We start from the raw sequence: 26,293 nt of genomic DNA, 5'->3' as shown, positions 1-26,293 counted from the left end.
GTACTTACTGAACGCAAATCACAAATTCATGAAACGAGAGGCCTCTTAGAACATAGGGAAGAGGACTGTCCCTATACAAAGGGTTCACAATCTCAACTGGCCCTTTAAGATGGCAAACAGTGTTAGAGAACATTGTAAACCAACAACTCAAATATGAAAAAAAACAGTGCCATACAATATATAATTACTCAAGACTTTTCTTTTAGGTAAGGTTTTCAGAAAACCCAGGGATAGATTTTATGTCACAAAATGGTCCATATCGCCCAAAAATGTCTTTTGATTGGACAGTAAAATAGTATTTGTTGGAAGCTAAAAATTGAGATAAAGTACAGGCCATTGGGAGTGGCAAAGCTTTAATTTCTCCAATTTTCTTCCAAATCAACTTATTGTTAGGGTTCTCATGGCAGAGGAAGAGGTGATAGCTTTCCACGGGAGCGCACTTGGGATTGATTTTGGTGATGTTCCAAGTCAGGGCAATGCCCCTGGGTCTCAGCACCCGTTTCACTTTGAGCTCAGGCTTCTGGGGAGGAAGTGTATCTCGGATTTTGTCTACCAGTTCAGGTAGTAGTGGTGGTGGCTCTGGGAGAGGTGGCAAGTGTTCAAAGGACTCAAGAACCTAGAAAGACATTTATAAAGTTTAGCAAGCTGGACTGGCAGGTTTGATTAAAGTGCTCAACTGCAGTTCTAAATAAACTTCCGGTTCTTTAATCCATTTATCGAAATTTTAAGAACAAAAGGATGTTTCAGGAATATGTGGGGCTGGATCCAGTCTTTTTAAGCATAAGCTTCTTTTGGCATTAAGATTTCTACACTCTGGAATATCACTAATCCAGAATGGATTAGGTCCCAGACACTCTGGATAAATATTCCATCTCATTTCCAAATTGTGTCCCCAAACATTTTGCTGATTTGCATGAAAAGTGTGAGTGTACAAGAGCATTCATTTCCCTCCACCTTCATCAACAATGGCTACTACTCTTAAAAATCTTTTGTTGGGTAAAAAAATATATATATTTAACCTCCAGAGTTTCTGGGAAAGTCAATTAAATTATTTTGATTCCATAAATAAGCAGATGCACAATACCACATTTTTTAAAAGTACAAGCTGAAATGTGACCCCAGTGTTTCTGTGTAAGTACAATGGGTACTTCCACTTAATTGAGAATGCATATCCTTTGACAGAGCATTTCTGATCCATACCTGGGCTGCATTTTGTGCCACTGGGGTTGTCTCTTTTGAGATCAAAGCAGCGTTTGTAGGTGACTCAACAGAGGATGCTGAACTTTCTGTGAACACAGGTTTGAGAAGTAAAATTTAACTGCAATAATCAATTCCATAGCCTTTAAGCAAAACTAGTTTACATCTTAGGTGGTAATTAAATATGAACTAAAATTATAAAACTGTAAAATAAGATGATAAACTTTTGATAAAAGTTCAAGACCTAGGACACCTGGGTGGCTCAGTCCGTGAAGTGTCTGCCTTCAGCTCAGGTCATGATCCCAGGGTCCTGGGATCAAGTGCTGTATCAGGCTCCTTCCTTGCTTAGCGGGGAGCCTGCTTCTCCCTCCCTCTCTACCCCTCCCTCTGCTTGTGTGCTCGCTCTGTCAAAATAAATAAATAAAATCTTAAAAAAAAAAAGTTCGGGGCGCCTGGGTGGCTCAGTCGTTAAGCATCTGCCTTCGGCTCAGGTCATGATCTCAGGGTCCTGGGATCGAGCCCCACATCGGGCTCCCTGCTCGGCGGGAAGCCTGCTTCTCCCTCTCCCACTCCCCCTGCTTGTGTTCCCTCTCTCGCTGTGTCGCTCTCTGTCAAATAAATAAAATATTAAAAAAAAAAAAAAAGTTCAAGACCCAAAGGTACCAAATGTAGAGAATTTCCTTTCAATGTGACAAAAATGCCCTCTTAAGATAAACACTTAAGTCATTACATCACCTGGAACTAGGAAAAATTATACACGGGAGAGGGATCCTTGCTCAGCGTTCTTAGAGGTGCCTTATGCTCTCTTAGGTCAATAGGATGTTTGCAAACACAAAGCCATTTACAATCCAGTATAAATATGTGACACATGCAAGTCCTGGGGATTCAAACTAAATATCAGGCAGTCTGGGGGTTAAAGGAATCTCTGCTGCTGAGGGTGTGTTAGCCTCGAGGCAATCAGATATCCAGCTGACCTTGAACAACACGGGCTTGAACTGCACGGGTCCACTTATACATGGATGTTTTTCACTAAATGCGGGACAGTACTGTAAATCTATTTTTTCTTCCTCATTAAGAACATTTTTTCTCTAGCTTACTTTATTGTAAGAAAACAGTATATAATACGTATAACATACAAAATAGATGTTAATGGACTGTTTAGGTTATTGGTAAGGTTTCTGGTCAACAGTTGGCTGTTAGTAGTTAAGTTTGGGGGGAATTAATAGTTATATGCAGATTTTCAACTGCATGTGGGGTTGGTGTCCGTAACCCCCACGTTGTTGAGGGTCAACTTTAAATTGTGGACTGTGGTAAGGGAGAGGGGAAGGAGGAGGGCCAAACAGGAGAATGGAAGAGAGAGAGATGATGAGGGGAAGAAAGGAAAGGGAAAAAGAGAAAATGTGGGCTAAGGGAGAGGAAGAGGGTTTAAGTAGGTATAAGAATGGTCTGAAAACAACTGGGGAGGGGCTATCTGGGGGGGTGGTAAGAAACGGGGCCTCCTGTTGGAAAGTAGTAGGGCCAAGGAGCTAAAAACTTCACAAGTCTGAATGCATCTAATAAGCATCAAAACCATCTTGATCTACTATGTGTGCAATGATATAACTGTTTAATATAATTCTGAATCTCCCCCAACAAAATTTCTTTTATTTGTATTTTTCTTCTGACTCACAAAGATAATCAAGATTCTGCATTGTGTTTCAAAGTTAATTCATTAGTCAGTTTATTTACTGCTGGTAAAAAACCTGTTTGAGTTGTAATGATCTTCCGGTTTTAACTTTAAGTGAGTCTGTAACAGGCTTTCCAACTGGTTTACTTAACTAGAGCTAGATCTTTGAGATCGTAACTGGCAGGTTCATCACCACAGGAGAGCAGACACAGATAACCTCCAGTCAATGACACACAAAACATTCTAACAAACAGAAGCCCCTATAACTAACACTGCTTCTCTCAAGGTGGTAAGTCAGCTGGCCCTTAAAATAGGGAAAGACAGAAATGCAACTTGAGGATGATAAGAAGAGGCAACACAGGACTTTGGTCCGAAACCAGTTCCTGTTTATACCCTGTGTGTCCTCAGCGCCAGCACCTTATAAGCACTCTCTGCTTTTACCCTCATCTGTCTACAAATGAGTAAGGATTTCTTCAGGGCTTTGAATGTTCAAAGCAGGATTAGCCAGGACCCCATCATTTTAAGGTTGCTTGTTCAACTGCTAGGTGACAACTGCGGCCTCTGGTTTCAACTTAACTTTCTGATGTTCGACCTTTCAGATCCTCTGCTGCATGTATATGCTCACGTAGACACACAGAGTCATCATGTAAATATGTGTCATATAAAAGTGGTTTTTAAAATTTGGATTTTTAAATGAACTATCTAGATATAATTTACATACAGTAAAAATGTACCCATTCTAAATGTGTGATTCTGAGTTTTGACAAATGTACCCCTGTGAAACCATCACCAAAATCAAGACACAGAATGTTTTCATCAGCCCACAAGTCCTTCAGTGTCCCTCCTCGGTGGATCTCTCTCACCTCTGGCCCCGTGAAACCACAGGTCTACTGTCACTAAAGACTAGATTCAACTTTTCTAGAATTTCATATAAATCAAATCATACAGTATTTAGAATTCTTTGGCCCAGCATAATGTTTCTGAGATGCATCCATATTGTTGCACATAAAAACATTTTGTTCATTCTTTTTTATTATTTTTTAAAGATTTTATTTATTTATTTGACAGAGTACAAGCAGGGGGAGCAGCAGGCAGAGGGAGAGGGAGAAGCAGGCTCCTCGCTGAGCAGGGAGCCTGATGCGGGACTCGATCCCAGGACCCTGGTCATGACCTGAGCCGAAGGCAGACACTTAACCGACTGAGCCACCCAGGCGCCCCTGTTCATTTTTCTAAAGTAAGCTCCATGCCCATTGTGGGGCTGGAACTCATGACCCCGAGATCAAGAGCCACATGTTCCCCTGACTGAGCCAGCCAGGCACCCCATATTGTGTTCATGTTTATTGTTGAGTAATATTTAGCGGTACAGATATGCCACAACCAATTTATCCATTTATCGGCTGATGGACATTTGTACTGTTTCCAGTTTGGGGCCATTATGAATAAAGTTGCCATAAACAGTGGTGTAGAAGTCTGTGTAGATACAGGTTTTCAATTCTCTTGGGTAAATACCTAAGACGGGAATGACCGTGTCCTATGGTAAGGGTATAGTTAATGTTTTGAGGAAATGCTGAGCCACTTCAAAAGTGGTTTTACCATTTTACATTCCTACCACCAAAGCATGAGAATTCCAGTTTTCTCCACATCCTACCAACACTTTGTGTATTTTCAGTTCTTTTCATTTGTAGCCATTCTGATAGCTATGTTGTGGTGTCTCATTATGGTGTTCATTTCCCTAGTGAGCAACGATGATGAGGATCATGTTTTCTTGTGCCTATCTGCCGTCCCCACATCTTCTATAGCAAAGTGTCATCTACTTGCTTTGGGTTTAATTTGTTCTTTTTTCCTTAAGATAGAAGCTTAGATTGTTAATTTTAGATTTTTATTTTTTTCTACTATAAACATATAACGCTAGTCATTTCCCTCTAAGCACTGCTTTATCTACATCCCTCAAATGTTGCTGTGTTTCCATTTTTATTCAGTTAAAAATATTTTTAAGTTTCCCTTTTGATTGCTTTGGCTCATAGGTCATTTAGAAATGTGTTTAGCCTCCAAATACCTGGGGATTTTCCAGCTATTTCTGTTACTGATTACTAATTTAATTCTGCTATATCAGAGATCTCAGGGTCCTGAGATCGAGCCCTGCATCAGGATCTGTGCTGATTGTGGAGCCTGCTTAAAATTCTCTTCCTTTCCTTTTGCCCTTCCCCACCACTGGTTTGCTTGTGCTCTAAACACACACACACACACACACACACACACACACACACACACACACTCTAGTTTTGCAGTCCAGAACCCAACCTATCTTACTGCTTGTTTCATATGCATTTAATGAGAATGTGTACTCTACTGTGCTTGGACTGAGCACTCTACAAATGTCAAGTAGGTTAAGTTGGGTTGGTAGTGTTGCTCAGGTTTTATAACTTGAGTTTCTGTCTGCATACCCTACGAATTACTGAGAACGGAGTGATAGAACCTCCAATTATAATTGTTTATTTTTCTATTTATCATTTCATCCTATCAGTTTTTGCATCAGGAATTTTGAAATTTTACAATTACATGCATACACATGTAGGTTTCCTTGGATCTTCCTGATGAAATGACATCATTATGAAATTTTTTAAAAATTAATTTCAGAGGTAGAATTTAGTGATCCATCAGTTGTATATAACACCCAGTGCTCATTACATCACGTGCCCTCCTTAATGCCCATCACCCAATTATCCCTTCCCCCCACCCACCTCCCCTCCAGCAACTCTCAGTTTGTTTCCTAGAGTTCAGCATCTCTTATGGTTTGCCTCCCTATTTTCCTCTTACTTTATTTTTCCTTCCCTTCTCCTATGTTCATGTTTTTATTTCTTAAATTCCACATAAAAGTGAAATCATATGGTATTTGTCTTTCTCTGACTGACTTATTTCACTTAGTATAATACCCTCTAGTTCCATCCATGTCATTGCAAATGGCAAGATTTCATTCTTTCTGATGGCTGAGTAATATTCCATTGTATATATATACCACATCTTCTTTATCCATTCATCTGTCGATAGATATCTGAGCTCTTTCCATAGTTTGGCTATTGTGGACATTGCTGCTATGAACACTGGTGGGCATGTGCCCCCTTCGAATCACTATGTTTGTTTCCTTTGGATAAATACCCCGTAGTGCAATTGCTGGGTTGTAGGGTAGCTATATTTTTAACTTTTTTCCAGAGTGGCTGCAGCGGGTTGCATTTCCATCAACAGTGTAAGAGGGTTCCCCTTTCTCTACATCCTCACCAACATCTGTTGTTTCCTGACTTGTTAATTTTAGCTATTCTGACCAGCGTGACATGGTATCTCACTGTGGTTTTGATTTGTACTCCCCTGATCCTGAGTGATGCTGAGCATTTTTTCATGTGTCTGTTGGCCACTTGAAACGGTCTTCTTTATCTCTGGTAATATTCCTTGTTTTGAAGTGTTTTTACGATAACACAGTCACTCCAGCTTTGTCATGATTAGTATTTGCATGGTTTTGCCTAGTTGTCTTCTTCCATCCTTTTAATTTTAACCTATGCATATATTTATATTTAAAGTGCATCATATAATTATCATGCAGGTGGGTCTTGTTTTTTTTTTTATCCAGTCCAACAATGTCTGCTTTTTATTTTTTTTTTCTTTTTTTCTTTTTTTTTTTTTTAAAGATTTTATTTATTTATTTGAGAGAGCGAGAATGAGAGAGAGTACATGAGAGGGGGGAGGGTCAGAGAGAGAAGCAGGCTCCTCGCCGAGCAGGGAGCCGGATGCGGGACTCGATCCCGGGACTCCAGGATCATGACCTGAGCCGAAGGCAGTCGCTTAACCAACTGAGCCACCCAGGCGCCCAATGTCTGCTTTTTAATGTTAGACCGTATTCTAATTATCAATATGGTAAGGTTTAAATCTACCGTCTTGTCTTTTGTTCTCTATTAGTCTCATTTGTTCTTTGCATTTTCTTGTGACTTCTCTTGGATTATGTAAAAAAATCCCATTTTATCTTCACTAGTATTAGCTAGACTTCCACTTAAAAAAATTATTGCTCTAGGCATTACCATATGTATCTTTTATAACTTATTAGTCTGTCTTCAAATAACATACTAGTCATATAATGTGAGACCCTCACGACAGCATATGTCCATTCCCCTGATCATCTTACGCAGCACTGCTGTCATATGTTAACTTCTATATGTTATAAGCTCTACAATATGGTGTTATATTCCTTCATGTAGACCCACTTTCCATCTGATATCATGTTCATTTTGCTTGAAGAACTTCCTTTATTTTTTTGAAGATTTATTTATTCTATAGAGAGAGAGAGCATGAGTGGGAGGGGCAGAGGGAGAGGGATAGAGAATCTCAAGCAGACTTGTGCCAAGCGCGGAGCCCCACGTGGGGCTTATCTCACGATCCTGAGATCATGACTTGAGCTGAAGCCAAGAGTTGGATGCTCAACCAACTGTACCACCCAGGTGCCTCTATTTTTGATAATGAAGGTTTGCCGACAGCAAGTTTTATATGAAAAAGTCTTAATTTTGCTTTCACTTTTGAAAGATACTTGGTGGATATAGAATTTTAGGTTAAGGATTTTTTTTTTTTTACCCTAGCCTTTCAATGATGTCTTTTGACTTTCATTTGGTTTATATTGTTCCAATTGAGAAAACTGAATTCTTTGTTCTTCTCTATATTTTAGGGTATGAAAACATTTTTTTCTAGAAAAAAATGTTTTGTTTTGTTTTCTGTTTGCTTTTAAGATTTTTCTTTTTTTTTTTAAAGATTTTATTTATTTATCTGAGAGAGAGAATGAGATAGAGAGAGCATGAGAGGGGGGAGGGTCAGAGGGAGAAGCAGACTCCCCGCTGAGCAGGGAGCCCGATGTGGGACTCGATCCCGGGACTCCAGGATCATGACCTGAGCCGAAGGCAGTTGCTTAACCAACTGAGCCACCCAGGCGCCCCAAGATTTTTCTTTTTATCATTGGTTTTCAGGAATGGATTATAATGTACCTTGCTATGGTTTTCTTTGTATTTATCCTGCTTGGAATTTACTGAAGTTCTTAATTATGTAGGTTTGTACTTTTCATTAAATTTAGAAGACTTCTGACCATATGTGTATGTTGGACCACTTGATGTTATCCCACAGTTCATTAAAAGTCTGATTCCTTTTTTCCAGCCTTTTTCCTTTTCTCTTTTAAATCCTTCTTTAATTTGGATAGTTTCTTTCCAAACTATTTGGTCAGGTACTATTTCTTCCAGTTTACCAATTTGTTTTCCTTCTTCATTGTCTAATATGCTGATTATATTCCATCCATGGAACTTTAAGTATTTTCTTTTTTTTAAATTTGGTTCTATTTTGTATCTTTTATTTCTCTTATTTTGTTCCTGTTCACTTTTTATCTTTGAGCATATTTCTTTTTTTTTAATTCTTAAATTTTATTTATGTAGTCTCTGCCCCCAATGCAGGGCTCAAACTCACAACCTCAAGATCAAGAGTTGCATGCTTTACTGACTGAACCAGCCGGGTGCCCTTTTGAGCATATTTCCATCAGCTCTTTCAAAGTCCTTGTCTGTTAATTCTGTCATCTCTGTCATTTCTAAGTTTGTTTCTATTGACTGATTTTTCTCCTGGTTATGGATTCCATTTTTTGGTCTCTGTATCTCTAGTGATTTTTTTAAATTGGATGATGGATATTATAAATTTTAAATGGTTGTGTGTTGAATTCCATTCTCTTCTTTTAACAGAACACAGTGGGCTGTGTGATAAGCTATCGAGTTGTATGTAGTTCAGCTCAATCCTTTCAAAGCTTGTTTTTTGGTTTTATTAGGGTAAGGCTACAGTTGCCTTTGTTCTAAGATGAGTTTATACCCAGATGTTCAGTAAGAATCTGCCACTATAGCTGGTCAGAACTGAAACATTTCCCACCTCTGAGCATAAAGCTCCTTGGTCATTCTTTGCCAAGATTTATGGGGTTTTACTCCATGCATGTGTGGCTTAATACTTCAGCAAGAATTGAAGAGGACTCTATGCTAACCTCCTGGAGCTCCTTCTCTCAGTGGCTCCCTCCTTCTGACACTATACTCTTTCCCTTCATTCCGGTTGCCTCAGCCTCTCTGAATGAATCTCTTGTTTCCTCACCTCAGCAAGACAGCCATTCTCTGCTTGGGAGTTCCTCCACTGCACCGCAGTCTAGGAGGAAAGCTGGGCACTCTGTACAGCTCATCTCATTCATTCCCTTCTCTCAGGGACTGTAGTCCTATACTGCAATATCTGAAAATTTTTTTATTACATCTTACTTAGTTTGTAGTTGTTTATGGCAGAAAAGTTAAGTCTGGGCCCTTTACTCCATCCTACTCTCTCCTTATACATTTATGACTTTTTTCTCGTTACATTACTAACACATTTACATCAACACACATACTTCTACAACACTATTTTTAATGGCTGAATACTGCTGTATCATATAAATCTAATTTGTGCAATTGATCCTTTATTTCTAGAAATTTAAGGGTTTCCAAAGTTTTATTTTTCACACACAGCACTGTGATGAACATTTTTATACTTCCCTATATACTTAATTTTAATTTCTTTAGGTAACTATTCAAAGAATTTTGGGGTCAAAGGATTACATATTTGTAAAGTTTTTGATGTTGACAAAAGGTCTCCCAGAAAGATTTACACTCCCATTCACAGTATGTAAACTTATATTTCCTTTAAAACTCGTTAGTGGAAAATCTGCATTAATTCAATATTTTTTGGAAAAAGTATACTATGTGCTAAGCATGTGCTAAAAGGATGGAAACTTACAGATTAATAAAGCCGCTGACACTGAAAAGAACTGAGTCCTTTCAGAAGACATATGTAAAGAAACAATGACAGAGCAATGTAATATAGCTACAATACAGGTGTGCACTAAATACCAATGGTAAGGGGAGCCTGAAAGGAACAGTCCAGCCTAAGTGTCTAAAGTGAATATGAAAGAATGAAGGGTGGGGTCATCAGACACACCTGCGGAGACAGAGAGAGGAGAACATTCCTAGCAAAGAGAACCGCACATGCAGAGGTGGTAAGGAGAGGAGAAGCATTACCTACTGAGAAACTATTAAGGCACAGGTAAGGGATTTGTAGAACATAAGCTAGAAAAGTTTTCAGGGTCTAAGTCAGTAAGGATTCTATCTATCTTTCTAAGGAGTCTGGATTTTATCCTAAAAACAAAAACATAACCAGGTTTATATACAGGAAGTAGTGTTTTAGCGGCAGCTTGGGAGACTCACTAGAAGCAGTAAGTTAGGGTAGAAACATTGGTTACTACGTTATGGCAGTAGAGCAGGCTAAAGGTGATGGAATTTTGAAATAAGGAAATATATGGACTGAACGCGTTAGCTTTTCAGGAGACAGAACTGATGGCCTTGAAAACTGACTACACAGTGGAATGAGGCAGATCCAAGAGTCAAAAGCGACTCATGTCTAGCTTGGGAAACTGGGTGAGCTGGTGATACCGTTCATTAAGCCTGGGAATATGGTTAACAGTCCAGGTTTGACCTGACAAACTATACCTTTATTCAGAACTGGACACTCTACAAGATGAACAGACTCACATTATCATGAGTCAGCAGCATGAATTAGCATGATCTATCCGTCCAACTGCTAGATTTCAAACTGAAGGCCCCCACAACTTAGAGGTCTGCTTTATTTTCGAAAGCACTGATGAATCTGTATTCATACCTTTTATTTTACTGTATCTTAAATCTTGTACCCTATAGTTTAGAAATGATTTAATAATCTTAGTTAAAAAGTAACTAATTATTATAGATTCCCAAATCATTTTTCACATTTATATATATATTTTTAAGATTTTATGTATTTATTTGACAGAGCACAAGCAGGGGAAGTGGCAGGCAGAGAGAGAGGGAGAAGCAGGCTCCCCACAGAGCAGGGAGCTGGAAGCAGGGCTCGATCCCAGGACACTGGGATCATGACCCGAGCTGTGGGCAGACGCTTAACCGACTGAGCCACCCAGGAACCCCTCAAATTTATTTACTTATTTTTAAGATTTTATTTATTTATTTGACAGAGTACAAGCAGGGGGAGCAGCAGGCAGAGGGAGAGGGAGAAGCAGGCTTCCCGCTGAGCAGGGAGCCCGATGAAGGACTTGATCCCAGGACCCTGGGATCATGACTCGAGCTGTGGGCAGACGCTTAACTGACTGAGCCACCCAGGCGCCCCACCCCTCAAATTTATACTTCTAATTTTCATCATGAAACTGGAAACTGAAGGGTTTTTTAATTCTATCATGAGGTACCTGGAGATTCCCATGGTTCTAACCTTTGTCTGGATCCACAGTTGAAAGGGGAGAAGGAACTGGCTATATATTTCCTATGCTACTCTCCATTTTTAAATATTACATAATTTTCTAATGCTAATAAGTGATATTCCAAGATTTTATCAAGAGTATCAAAAACATTCAAGTGCAGTTATTAAGAGGTGAAACTCTATAACTAATGACTAGCCCCAGATGACTATATTTTACTTCTTCCTGTTTAAATCTGAGAAAGAGGGCACTGTTGTCGTTCTTTCCTCTACATTTTCATGTTATGCCCTAGTACCCTCTCACAGTGCTATTGATATAAAGAAAAAAGGTATGTACCAGAAAAGAGATTCATAATAGCCCCCAAACAATCCAGCTATCTTTCAGTGAGTGAACACATAAACTATTATACATAGACACCATGGAATACTACTCAACACTAAAAAGCAATACTACTGATGCAACTCTGAGGACCTGTGGGGGAATTATGCTAAGTTAAAGAAGTCAATATCATCATATAACACCCATGGATAGTTGTGCAAGTTGATTGTGGTGACCATTACGTGAATCTATACATGACAAAATTGCATAGAGCTATATACACACACACACTAACACTAAAACTTTATAAATGGGTCAAATACTTTCTGAACTGCTACCTTCCCTCTTTCTTAAAAGGAAAGACAAATCTCTTACCTGTGCTGCAGTTTGATAGGGCTTCTTTTGTCAGATCAATCACAGAATCAAATTTCTTCTTCTCTACAGCCTGAAAAGTTGTTAAAAAACTAAGATTTTGCCTCAATAGCAGAAAATATTTAAAAAAAAGAAAACACAGATTCTAAATTGCCATTTAGAAGCTGGAGACTGAATATTCTGTAAGTCCTTACCGTTTAACTCTATTAGGAGAGAGAAGCTCATGAAATACTATATGGTTTCTGAGAATATGACTAAGCAAAATCTGAGTTAGTGTGGTAAATAAGTATGGTTGTGAAATATGTTTGTCACTGTTTTAATGTTTAAGCTAGCCTGGAACCTGGGTATGCTAACTAGTCAGGCATTAATTTCACAGAGAAAGAATCTCCCAAAGAATGAATGACAAAACTAAGTCATCCCCCCAGGTAGCGACACTAAAGTTCACAGAACTAACATACTCAAATAAACAACATTCAGAGACAACATTTATTACCTACCGTAACTTCTGTTTCAGCACCAGGTGAATTATTAGAATTGTTAGAATTTCCTGATGTAGTTTTTCCAGTATCTGGAAGAAAATTATTAAAATATCAACATTTGACAAATTTAGTAAACTATTAAACATTTATGAGCTTTGTAATATATGAATGCTGAAACACAATGAGGATGCTCATTAACCATTTATTACATAATCACAAAAAAGTAATTCAATTGACATTACCTATTCCAAAGACCAAGGAACCAATTCAAACAAAAAAAAAATCTAATTTGGATTCAAAAGATTTTGTCCTTCTGTAACTTTACAACTATATTAGTAACTCTTTTTTGAAAATCCATCTGTAAATTGATATGGCATTTGAGGAAACAGACTTGGAAATGTACATATTCTTTATTCACAGTATCTCTAACCCAGACTCTGGAGATGACTGAGGACCATTCTATCTAGAACCAGGAGAAAACCTCAGATAAATGCTTAATATCCCTTGTAAATATCTGATTCACAATCTTAACAGTCTGAGCCCTGGGAGCAATTGAGTGGCTCTGTAAGTGAAGGCAAAGCTTTCTGAAATCAAGAGGCAAATACTCTAAAATAGTAAAACATGAAAAGGAAATGGGAAATTTTGAATGAGGACTTAATAGGCCAACAAGATAGCCATTTTAAGAGAGAGGAACTTTATTAGAAATCTGAGGGTAAAGATTTTTCCATAAGACAGAAACTCTAAAGAGGAACAAAGTATTCTCAAAAAACCAAAAGTTAAAAAAAAATCAAAGATGCTAAAGAATAGCCAAACTTTAAATCTTAAGATAAAACAAAAAGACAGACAAAACCAAATCACTACCACCAACACAGGCCAGAGCAAACACAGAAAAATAATGAAATATTTGAAAGGTTAAGTAGTTTTGTACCTTACAAATCCATTAAACACAGTAAACAAACAAAAGGCCATAAATTGATAAACACGAGGTTAGAAAGAAACCTCAATTATATGAAGGAATCACTTATTTATTCAGATAATATTAATCATATTATTAAATTATAATATATAATTACATATAAATTAAAACACTTGAAAGAAGAATTAAAATTTTTATTTTAATGAAAGATAATATTCAATTCTCTATTTTAAGCAAATACTGATTTGAGGCTTTCTAATTTCATAGATCATATTTTAATCAACTTAAGATACCTGTTGGATTTGATGTAATTGGAGTTGTCAAATTAGGACTTTCCACAGAAATCAACGTAACATCATCATTGTTACTAAAATGATAAAATTAAAAACAAAAATAAACTAAACATGCATTATCAGGCTGAAACATGCAGTCAATGGTTAGAATTCTTCTGACTTACCATTTCATAACTGACACATTTTAATCTAACAATTGTGGTGGGGAACTGGAGATAAAACCAAATACTCAAGAAACCCATATGTTGCCAGTTACATGACCAAAAGTGTCCAATAATGGATCCTTAAAACTTACTAGAGACCCATTTACAATGAATCCAAATATATAACCTATAAGCATACAATATACATAAATGTACAAAATATACAAAAGTCACCAAGGCAAGTACATATACTTGCCTTGATGAAAATGAAAAGTATAACTGAAAAAAACCCAGTAAGACACTTTGACTCTTAATAGCTATAGGACTGTGACAAATAAGGCTATTAAAAAATTAGTCAGAGAGAGATACAGCGAGAGAGGGAACATAAGCAGCGGGAGTGGGAGAGGGAGAAGCAGGCTTCCCGCGGAGCAGGGAGCCCGATGTGGGGCTCGATCCCAGGATCCTGGGATCATGACCCGAGCCGAAGGCAGACGCTTAACGACTGAGCCACCCAGGCGCCCCTTTGTCTTAATTACTATAACTTTATAGAAGTCTTAAACTTAGTGTCTGTCTTTGTTCTTCTAACTTTGTTCTTCTAACACTGCTTTCATCTTCTAAGTCTTGCATTTCACGTAAGTTTTCAATCAGCTTGTTACTTTCTACAAAAAAGGCTGCCAGGATTTTGACTGAGAGTGCATTAAATGTAAAGAATGATTTGGGTGAAGTGACATTAATAATGAATTTTCCCATATACTTACTGTCCCTAACCAACCTCCTCACCCACGCCTCCCCACCAAAATTCTATAGCACAGTGGTATGCTTATTACAAAGGATAAACCTACACTGACACATCATTATCATGATCAAAGTCCATAGTACGATAGAGTTCACTCTTACTGGTATACATTCCATGCATTTTGACAAATATATAATGATACATATCCATCATTATAGTATCATACAGAATAGTTTCACTGCCCTAAAAATCCCTGAGCTCTGCCTATTCATCCCTCCTCATTAGCCCCTGGCAGTATTTGATCTTTTTAATGTCTTCATTGTTTCACCTTTTCTAGTATGTCATGTAGTTAGAATCATACAGTATATAGCCTTCTCAGACTAACTTCTTTCATTTGGTAATATGCATTTAAGTTTCCTCTGTGTTTTTTCATAGCTTGAAGGCTCATTTCTTTTTTAGTAACGTCCATTGTCTGAATGTAATGATTTATTTATCCATTCACCTACTGAAGGACATTTTGGTTGCGTCCACATTCTGGCAATTATGAATAAAACTGCATTGTATATGATTCTATTTTCTGTCCTTTCTTAGCCTATCAATTATACTTCTTTCTTAGGTGGTTCCCTTAAAGTCTCCAATATATATTTACAACTAATTCAAGTCCACTTTCAAATAATACTATACTCCTTCACAAGTAGTGGAACTACCTTACAATAACAAAATATTCCTAATTTCTCCTACCTGTTCCTTATATCATTGCTGTTATTCACTTAAAACACACATACACACACACACACACACAAACACACAAACACATAAATACACTGTTGCTATTATTTTGAACAAACTGTCACATCAATTACAAAGAGAAATAAATTTCTATTTTACTTTCACTCATTCCTTCAAAGATCTTGTCTGTAGATCTGATTTTCTGGTTTATTTTCCTTCTCTGTGAAGAATTTTTAACACTTCTTAGAAGGCAGGTCTACAGGCAACAAATACCCTAAATTTTTGTTTGTCTGAGAAAGTCTGTATTTCTCCTTCACTTTTGAAGGACAGTGTCACAGAGTACAGAATTTTAAGCTGGTGGTTTTGTTCTCTCAATACTTTAAAATATTTCACTCCACCCTCTTCTTGCTTGCATAGTTTCTAAGGAGACGTTGGATGTAGTTCTCATCTTTGCTCCACTATGGGTAAGGTGTTTTTTCCTCTGGCTTCTTTCAAGATTTTATCTCTGATTTTCTGAATTTTAAATATTATATGCCTAAATGTAGTTTTTGGTATTTATCCTGCTTAGTGTTCTCTGAGCTTGGTATTTAATGTTAATTTGGGGAAAATTCTTAGTCATTATGGCTTCAAACACTGTTTTTGTTCCTTTCTCTCTGCACATCCCCTCCCTTACCCTTCTGGTGCTCCCATTATGCTTAGGTTATTCCCTTTGTACTTTGTCCCATGTTCTTGGATATTTTTGTTGTCTTTTCTTCTCTTTACTTTTCTGTTTTGAAGTTCCTATTGTCAGACTCTCAAGCTCAGTGATCCTTTCCTCAGAGGTATCTAATCTACCAATAAGTCCATCAAAGTCATTCTTCATTGTTAGTTTTGATCTCAAGCATTTCCATTTCTCTGCTTATTTATTCACCTGTTTTTGCATTTTTTCTACTTTTTTTCACTGAAGCCCTTAGCAAATAGTTTTTCAAAATTCCTGGTCTGGCAAGTTAAACATTTCTGTCATAGCTGACTCTGCTTCTGATGCTTGTTTAGTCTCTTCAAATCATGTTTCTTATCTTTTAGTATGTCTTGTGATTTTTTGTTGAATGGTGGACCCGATGTCCTGGATAAAAGGACCTATGATAAACAGGCGTTTGGTAATGCAGTGGTTCTACTAATCCTATGATTAGCTCTCAGTCTTTTAAGTAAGTATGCCCCTGGAGTGTGAACTTCACTAGCACTTCTTAGTCACCCACCCCCTTTAGGTGGGACAGATGGCTGGAGCAGCTATAGTTGGGTATTCACTTCCTCCATATGGAAAGCTAGAGGGAGCAGGAGTTGGGGATTTCATTCCCCCAGGTAGGTTAAGTTCTAGTAGTAGTTTCTCCCTAGGACAGTCCTTGTTAAGAACAGAGTGGTCTGGTATATTTCAAAAGGTTCCTTTTGCCAACTGGCTGCTGCAAGCATGAAGGGATTTTTCTCCATTCACTGTCAGGACCTGGTAGAGCTCTTGAAGGTAAAACACAAAACTATGGGCCTCCCCCTGGAGTTTTTAACTCTTGATTTGTCTATTCTGAGCCTCCAGCAATTAGTTTACATTTTCCTAAACTGGCATTGGTTCCCATGGAAGCTTCTGCTTCTGGGTTTCTGCTCCAGTTCCCAAATATTGTGATTACCATTTCTGCCCATTTGTTGCTCCAATTTTGGGGGCAGTATTTTGCTCTGTGACCATACTTCTTTAATGGATCTAAGAAGAGGTGTTGATTTTTTCCAGTTTATTGAGCTTTTTACTTGTTAGAATGGAGTGATAACTCCTTATGTGCTAGATCACAAATCTGAAATCTACTTTGTAGTTCTGAAGTTAGGTCTTACAGATATTTTGGTAATCTTATCCCTTTGTATATCATGTTCTTTGACATTACTGTAAATAGTACTGATTTTAAATTTTAAATTCCAACTGTTTGTTGCCTGTATACAGAAACACCATAAATGGTATAATTTATATTATACACACACACACATATATATACACATACCACATAATATAGAGGAACAGTATGATATATACACACATATATGCCCTATATAGAAGCACAGAAAAATATTTTATATTACCCACATATTTATAATATCCAGTACTCTTCATCTCTTCACCTTTGCATAGATCCAAATTTCCATCTGATTTTATTTTCCTTCTGCCTGTAAAACTTCAACATTTTCTGCAGTGCAGATCCACTGCTGATGTATTCTCCACACCCCCCAAACTTTTTTTTTTAGTGTGAAAATGTCTGTTTTCCCCTAATACCTGAAAGATATTTTCACACAGTGTAGAAATTTTAATGGGTAGTTTTTCTTTCAACATTTTAGAGACGTCTTCTGCATTTCAAAACTTTAGAGATGTCTTTTAGTTTGCATAGTGCACAGCAAGAGGTCTCCTGATCTTTTTTGTTCCTTTCTTTGTAATGAGTCTTTTCTCTCTGGCTGCTTTTAAGATTTTCTTGTCACTACTGGCTTTCACCAATCTGATTATGATGTGGTTTTCCTTTATGCTTCTCAACCTTTTTTTAAAAAATATTTATAGGCTTTGAATTTTCACCAAATTTGGAAAAATTTTAGATGTTACATCTTTCCTCCCTCCCCGCCGCCCCTAGCCTGGTGAAACTTCAATGATATATATATATTAGACTGCTTGATACTGTTCCAAAGGTCTCTGATGCTCTGTTCATCTTCTTTGTTAGTCTTTTTTCTCCCCATGCCTTTGTTTGAACAGTTTCTATTGTTATTCCACTGTCCTTTTTAAAATCAACAATTATCTATTTTGTTGTTAATCCTAATCAATGTACTTTTCATACTTCAGTTATTGTCTTTTTCATTTCTAGTTCAACTTGGGTTTTTTTTTTAACATCTGCCATTTTCACATTTTCCTTTATATTGTTGGGACATGAACACTAAATTGATAATAGCTGTTTTATGTTGTTGTCCATCAAACATATTGTTTCTAGGTCTGTTTCTAGCATTTCAGTTTTCTCCTTACTATGAATTATATTTTTTGCTACTTTGCATGTCTGGTAATTTTTTATTAGATGTCAGACATTGTAGAATTTACACTGCTGAATGATGGATGTTTCATTCTTTCAAAGAGTGCTGGACCATGTATGCCTGGGTGGTTCAGTTGGTTAAGCGTCTACCTTTGGCTTAGGTCATGATCTCAGGGTCTTGGCATCAAGCCCCGAGTCAGGCTCCATGCTCAGTGGGGAGCCTGCTTTCCCCCCTCCCTCTGCCCATTGCTCCCCGTGCTTGTGCTCTGTCAAATAAATAAATAAAATCTTAAAAAGAAAAGAAAAGAAAAAGAATGGAGGACAATTCTGACATACAGTTAAATTACTCAGGATTACTTGCATCCTTTGTGTCCTTTTAGCTTTTTGGAAGTAGGACCACAGCAGTTTTTAGTCTAGGACTAAGCCAGCCTCACTACAGCTACACCCACATAAGGACTCTCTCTACCTGTGGTTCCATATTATAAGTTTTTTTCATTATAGCCAGTGGGAAAGCAAAATGTTCCCAGTCCTGTACAATATCCAAAAAATGTTTGATCTTCTTTTCAATGGTTCTTTCCCCAGCCTCTTGTAGTTTCATCCTTTGCATGCATAGATCTGCATTCAGCCAATGATTCAAGAAGTTCCCTCTGCAGATCATCAGAGCTCTATCTTTACACAATTTGCTTTCTTCATTGTCCTGCCTCACAAATTCTAGCCAACTCAGATTCCCCAATCTCTGATGTATATGTAGCAAGACCTTAGAGGCTGTTTGGGCTCCTCCTGCCTCTGCTCTTTACCTGCAAAATGCCTCCAGGCAGTAAGCTTGAACAATGGTAGGGTGCATTGCACTTGTTTCCCTCTCCCAGGGAGATTGCTCCCTGTTGAACAATGTCTGCACACAATTCTTTTTCTTTTTTAGTTTGGTTTTCTGCTTGTTGACAACAAAAGAACAATTCCTGCAGCAATTAATACTTCATGGGCAGAAGCAGACATTTCCTACACATTCATTTTAGTTTTGTGAAATCAACTGGTTTTCATGCACATTTTAGAACAGATTTAATTCAATAATTTTTCCCAAATTTATCAATAAGAGATTCTAACAGCCATTCTTTCTAAGTTCAGTAAACAAATACAAATGTTCAGATCTAAATTTGATCAAGATATTTCATTCTTCTGTTTTTGGTCTCTAACAAAACTTAGAAAGTTTACTTTGTATATATTTTTTTCTCCTAGTAATAGTCATCATAGATTGATAACTATATTTATTTTGTTGCTTAACCATAGCAATTCTTTTCAGATGTTCACTACACTAGAGTCAAAATCTCTTATCAATCTCAAAATTCTTCATTTAACATTTCTAAAATATTTCTAATTTTTTGTTTTTAAAAGTTTATGTATTTAAGTAATCTCTACCCCCCCAAGGTGGGGCTCGAACTCATGACTCCAAGATCAAGAGTCACATGCTCCTCCAACTGAGCCAGCCAGGAGACCAACCAGGTGCCCCAATATTTCTAATATTTTAAGTATTTCTCCTTGCTGCTATAGTACATCAAATATAGCATTATTTAGGAGTTTAAGAAACCTAGCAGAAAGACTTTAAAAAGCAGAGTGGAATTTTTGGCTTTCTCACTGGGCTGAGGCGGTGAAGATTACAATTTGGGTCCCACCAAGGTGGAGGGACCCTAGTGAACACTCCAAGCTCTCAGCTGGGAATCCATAGAGGTCTATGTCTTAAAAGCCACAGTGAACCAGCCAGAGGTAGAAGGACCTTACCACATTAACAAGCCTCAATTTATACCATTCCCTGAGTAGATTAGGTGACCAGGTCCTACTCAGCCAGAGAGAACAAACCTTGTGTACAGTAAGATATTATTCCAGAGCCTCACCAATTTTTCAGAAATTATCAAGTGTGCCAAAAGACAGAACCAAATGACCAGAAACTGACAGAAAAACAACAGAAACAGCTATATAGATGATCCAGATGCTGGGGTTACAAAACAAGGACACTAAAAGAATTATGATTAATACTTTTAAGAATATTGAGGAAAGATGGATATAGTTAAAACCAGATGGAATGCTGATCAGAAAAGTAGAAACTATGAAAAAAAGGCTACAATGAAATTAAGAAGTCAATTCATATAAAGACACTATTACAAAAGTGGAAAGACTTGGAGTGGAAAAAGATATTTATAGTAAACATATTTAACAAAAAGCTTACGACAGGCAACTCAAAGGGAAAACATGCAAAAGTCTTAAGAGAAACTTCATAAAAGGTATCCAAATGGCTAACTAACATAAAAATGTGCTTAAGTACGTTAGAAGGAAATACAAATTAAAACCAAGACATGATGCTATAAACATACCAGTGTAGCTAAAGCAAAAAAGGCAGGTATTATCAAGTGATGGCAAGGATATGGAAGAACAAAAACCCCATTATACTTCCTAATGGGAATGTAGCTTTGCTATGACCTCCTTGATAAAGTGTTTGGTAATATCTATTAAACCTGAAAATACATATACTCTATGACCTACCAATTCCATTTACAGGCAAATGTCCAACAGAAATGTATGTACATTCACCAAAAGACATAAAAAGGAATGTTCAAAGCAGCACTACTCATAATTTCCCCAATCTGCAAACAACCCAGATGCCCATTAACAGTTGTGAATAAGTAAACTGAGATATATTCGTGTGATGAGCACTATATAGCAACAAGAATGAAGAAACTATTGCCGCTAAGCAACAGCATAGATGAACCTCACAACACATAATGTTGGGCAAAAGAAGCAAGACACCAAAGAGTTCACTGAGTATGACTCCATTTATATAAATGTGAAAACCAAACAAAAACAACTTATGGTGTTAAAAGATAGTTGTCAACCTCTGAGAGTCGTGGACCTGGGGCAGCGAAGGAACTGAGAAAAAGAGACGACAGTAAAGCGATGCACAGGGGACATCGAGCGAACACTCCGAGGTCCCGAGGTTTATTTTCCATAATCTAATATACCTTATACAATGATATAGATCTATAATGATTTACAGCAGGGGCTTAATAAGGCACATTCTTACACATACACAGGGTTAGTCAAGTGAAGCAATGGGAGTGGAGAAGGAATAAAGAAATCTGTAACTGGCTGTGATCAATTAATTGTAAACACCATTGTACTTGGACCTTAACACAGGATAAGAGAACAAAGAAGGGAATGCACAGTGTGCTTTTTACAGCTGGCTTCCTATCTGCAAAACATCTTCTGCTGCGTACTTTAGAACAGACCACACACATCCCAAGGGCCTTTCACTCTGATCCTTTCAGGTTATTTTTAACCCTGCAATCTCGAATTTTCTCGGAGATCTCAGGATCTGAATGAACATGCACCAGTGGTCGCTGTGGCGTTCTGTTTCCCACAGATAGTGGTTACTTAGGTCGGTGTGGTAGGAGTGGGATTAGTGACTAGGGGTGAGGCATGAGGCAGACTGGATGCCACTGATTTGATCTGGGAGATATTTACAAAATGGGTTTACTTTGCCAAAATTGCCAAGTGATGCACTTTTTGTTTGTGCAGTTCTCACTGGGCATTATGTTAATTAATTTTATTTAAATAGTATACATATGGGGCTTGTTTGTGTATTAATTAATTATTATTCATTTTTAATATTTATTAATACTTACCCTGAGAAATTAATCTATCTGCAAACTAAAGATTGAAATTCTGTGAGTATTTAATGATACATTACTTTTATAAAACTGTTCCACTGACTGCTACCAATGATGGCTGTTTTTTTTTTAAGATTTATTTATTTTAGAGAGAGAGAGCAAGCGGGGGCGGGGGGAGCAGAGGGAGAGGGAGAGAATCTCAAGCAGACTCCCCGCTGAGCTTGGAGCCCGATGGGGGGGGCTAGATCCCACAACCCTGAGACCATGACCTGAGCCAAAATCAAGTCAGATGCTTAACCAGCTGAGCCACCCAAGTGCCCCAATGATGGCTGTTTTTTAAATGAACCATATCGGGAGGGAAATTGAAGACATTGCTGATTTTCATGTTCATCTGGATATACCTAACCTATGTTTTCTACTTTAATTTTACCTTGGAGAAAAATTTGTGTCTAAAATTAGTAATTACAATTCTCCAGGTAATGTTATAATATAGTAATTTAAGATCATGTGTTCTGGAGACAAACTGGGTCTAAATCTGGGTCTAAATCCACTGGTGGCTTTAGTGGCTTGGCCACTTACTAGCTGAGTGTTTTGGGGGCAAGAACCTCTGCCTTGGTTTCTTCATCTATAAAAGAGGGAGAAGCTTCACAAGATTAAATTAATGTTAATGAAGAATGAGTAGGAAGGAGCACATGCAACACTGTAGGAAATTTCTTAAAATATTGTGGGGCGCCTGGGTGGCTCAGTTGGTTGGGCGACTGCCTTCGGCTCAGGTCATGATCCTGGAGTCCCGGGATCGAGTCCCGCATCGGGCTCCCTGCTCGGCGGGGAGTCTGCTTCTCCCTCTGACCCTCCTCCCTCTCGTGCTCTCTGTCTCTCATTCTCTCTCTCTCAAATAAATAAATAAAATCTTTAAAAAAAAAAATATTGTGGCTGGTAACTGCTTTCCCCTCTTTGATCTCTACAAATAGTTCTTCACATGAAGTTCAATGCCAGACTTAGGTTTTAGACATAATTCACGTTTCATTCAATCAACATTGGTGAAATAGTCTGTTCCTGGGTGCCTTACACCTTGATGCTTCCTTTTCACTTTGGAAATGATTGCACATAGAGGCATTTTCTTCCTATTTAAGCAAGTTCCTTTTATTCAAACGTGTTCTGGTCCGTAGCCTTCTCTTCTATGAGCATCTTCAGCTCAGCTGTTACTGCCTTTCCCATTTCCTACACATTCTCAAAAGAAAATTGTTTAAACTTCTACATCCAACCATTACACTACAGACATAGAAAGTTAGTTGTGGCACTAATTCCTTTAATACTTGGGGTTAACAGAAAAAACAATTACAAAATCTCCTGGCTTTCTCTAGAGTTTTAATAATAGTGGAAACAACATGTTTTTGCTTTCTTTTTTTAAAGTTCCTTTATTTCTTAAATATTTTTTTGAAAAATTTTAAATAAATTATATGTATAAGGAAGTAAATAAACTGCTATGTAGAATAGCTATGATGGAACCCCCACAATTGAACAATTTGAGAAGCTATTTAAAAAAATCTTAAGAAATTTGGGGCGCCTGGGTGGCTCAGTTGGTTAAGCGACTGCCTTCGGCTCAGGTCATGATCCTGGAGTCTCTGGATCGAGTCCTGCATCGGGCTCCCTGCTCGGCGAGGAGCCTGCTTCTCCCTCTAACCCTCCCCCCTCTCATGTACTCTCTCTCTCTCATTCTCACTCTCTCAAATAAATAAATAAATCTTTAAAAAAAAAATCTTAAGAAATTTAACTTTATATATATGTATTTGTTTGATACATATATATCTGTTTGAAGACATCAGAAAGCTGTGGTAGAAGCCACGACTTAAGGAACTGAGATCCCAGAGAGAAAGAGGGTATACACAAGTGGGCTAGACACTTGCCCCTCTCACTGCAACTGTCAACGAAACCACTCAGGAATACTGAGAAGCCAAGCAGAAGGTGGTTGATATCACAGTGGACTGTATCGAGGAAAAATTGGAATATACAACCAGCAACAGAGGGGGAGCCATAGGAAACACTGCAGTGTTTCTGGTAGAAGTCTTACAGGGCTATGCCATAAGATGGAGTAAAAATCAAAATAGACCTAGTCTTATAAAGACCGCAAATAAGCCTCAGTTCTGCTCAATTCCTGATTAGATTGAAGTATATTATTTAACATAATGGCTTAAAGAATAAACAGTTATAATCTCAGTTTCTGTGGGTAATGCAGTATGGAGCAGTATAACTGAGGGGTTTTGGCTCAGGATTTGTCATGAGGTTGCATTCAGGATGATGGCAGAAGCTGCAGTCATCTGAAGGCTCAACAAGGGCTGAAGGTCCTGCTTCCAAAATGGTTTACTCACATGGCTGTTGGCAGGGTGCCTCACCATGTGGGATTCTGCACAGGCTGCTTGATGTCCTCTAGTAAACTATGCTTGTTGCCATGTTAATATGGTAGTTAACTTGCCTCAGAGCAAGCAATCCAAGAGAAAGAAAGGAAGCTATGATGCTTTTTATGATCTAGTTACATATTGCCACTTTTGCCATATTCTATTTGCTGTCACTAAGTATAGCCCAAGACAAAAATTAGACTCCACTTTTTTAAAGGAAGAGTATATCGAAGAATGTGTGCCTATATTTTAAAACCATCAACAGAGCCTATGTCCCTCTCTCTGCTGCCTGCCAGAGTGTAGGGTGAATCTACTCTGATGGAAGATAACACCATTTAGAATCTCTACGATTTTCAATACACAATGTCCAAGATTCAAACAAAAATTAGCAGTTATAATAAGAAACAGGACAAAGATTAAAAAATAGCAAATAGAAACAGAGCTCAAAGTGACCTGGATACAAGGGTCATAAGAAATGGATCAGAAAATAACAGTGATTAAAATGTTCCACACATGGACAACAAGATAAAGAATTTCACCAGAGAATCTCTATCTATAGAAAAGAATACAATGGCGGCCTGGGTGGCTCAGTCAGCTAAGAGTCCGACTCTTGATTTCAGCTCAGGTCATGATCTCAGGGTTGTGAGATCGAGCCCAGTGTCAGGCTCAGTGCTGGGTGTGGAGCCTGCTTAAGATTCCCTCTTCCCATCTCCCTTTGTCCCTCCCCCACTGTGCTCATGCATGTGCACCCCCTTTCTCTCTAAAAAAAAAAATAAAAAGAATAAAATGGAAAGGGGAGAACTGAAAATAAAGCAAACTGAAATTAACAATTCGATACATGGGTTTAACAGCCACTTTGATCCAGCTGGAGAGAGGATTCATCAACTGGAAAATAGGTGAGTAGAAAATATCCAGACTGAAGGATGGTATGTACAAGAAGCATGTAATTGGAATACTGAAGGGGAGAAGAGATGGAATGGTGCTGAAGGAATATCTGAAGAGATAATGGCCAAGAATTTTCCAAAGATAATGGAAGACATAAAACCAGATTCATGAAAAACTGTGAGCTCCAATCAAGCTACCTTAAAAAACAAACACTAAACCCAAGCCCCCACAACTAGCATGAGACAGTATACTAATGAAAACCAAAAAGAAGTAAAAGATCTTAAAACCAGAAATACAGACATTTTCTTCAAAGAAGTCACAATAAGACTGAAGCTAACCTTTCAACAGAAATTACAGAAATCAAAAGACATGTAATGACATCTTGAAAGTTCTGAAAGGAAATACCTACCTACAATACAATACTCATGTTAAAATATCCTTTAAAAATAAAGACAAAATGGAATTATTTCCAGACCAAAAAAACCCGACAGAATTTATCTTGAGCAAAACTAAAAAAGGAAGTAACAAAGTTCTTCAGGCAGAAGGAAAATTTTCCCAGGTGGAAAGATGAAAATACAGGAAGAAATGAAGAGCAACAGGAGGGGTTAATAATGTGGATAACTCTAAATGAATAATGACTGTAACAAGACAGTGGTATCATCTTGTGAGATTTAAAATAGAGCTGACCTTGAACAACAAGGGTTTGAACTGCACAGGTCCACTTACCCATGGATTTTCTTCAGTAAATAAGGTATAGTACTCTAGTGTATTTTCTCATGATTTTAAATAATATTTTCTTTTCTCTAGGTTACGTTATTGTAAAATACAGTGTACAATATACAGCATATACAAAATATTTAATTGACTGCTTATGTTACCAGTAAGGCTTCCAGTCAACAATAGACTATTAATAGTTAAATTTGGGGGGAGTCAAAAGTTATGTGTGAATTTTTGACTGTGTGTGGGGTCAATGCTGCATTGTTTGATGGTCAACTGTAATGTAAAATTAAAATGTGTGAGGGCGCCTGGGTGGCTCAGTTGGTTAAGCGACTGCCTTCGGCTCAGGTCATGATCCTGGAGTCCCTGGATCGAGTCCCGCATCGGGCTCCCTGCTCGGCGGGGAGTCTGCTTCTCCCTCTGACCCTCCCCCCTCTCATGTGCTTGCTCTCA

General features: G+C 37.8%; 1 protein-coding gene across 1 annotated transcript in view; it reads right to left on the bottom strand.

Moving 5' to 3' along the window:
- Positions 1-202: 202 nt before the first annotated feature.
- The window catches only part of ATF7IP2 (activating transcription factor 7 interacting protein 2), a 53,584-nt gene continuing 27,493 nt past the window's right edge, over positions 203-26,293 (bottom strand). Inside the window, exons 5-10 of the mRNA XM_044915261.1 lie at positions 20,767-20,819; positions 13,562-13,635; positions 12,371-12,441; positions 11,877-11,937; positions 1,201-1,286; positions 203-616 (exon numbers count right to left, since the gene is read on the bottom strand). Coding sequence (XP_044771196.1) covers positions 203-616; positions 1,201-1,286; positions 11,877-11,937; positions 12,371-12,441; positions 13,562-13,635; positions 20,767-20,819 — 759 coding nt within the window. The remainder of the gene's footprint in view (positions 617-1,200; positions 1,287-11,876; positions 11,938-12,370; positions 12,442-13,561; positions 13,636-20,766; positions 20,820-26,293) is intronic.

This window comes from Neomonachus schauinslandi, chromosome 5 (assembly GCF_002201575.2).
Source record: "Neomonachus schauinslandi chromosome 5, ASM220157v2, whole genome shotgun sequence".
Lineage (NCBI taxonomy): Eukaryota > Metazoa > Chordata > Mammalia > Carnivora > Phocidae > Neomonachus > Neomonachus schauinslandi.
The sequence above is the reverse complement of the archived record's forward strand: the minus strand, read 5'-3'. Positions and strand labels throughout refer to the sequence as shown.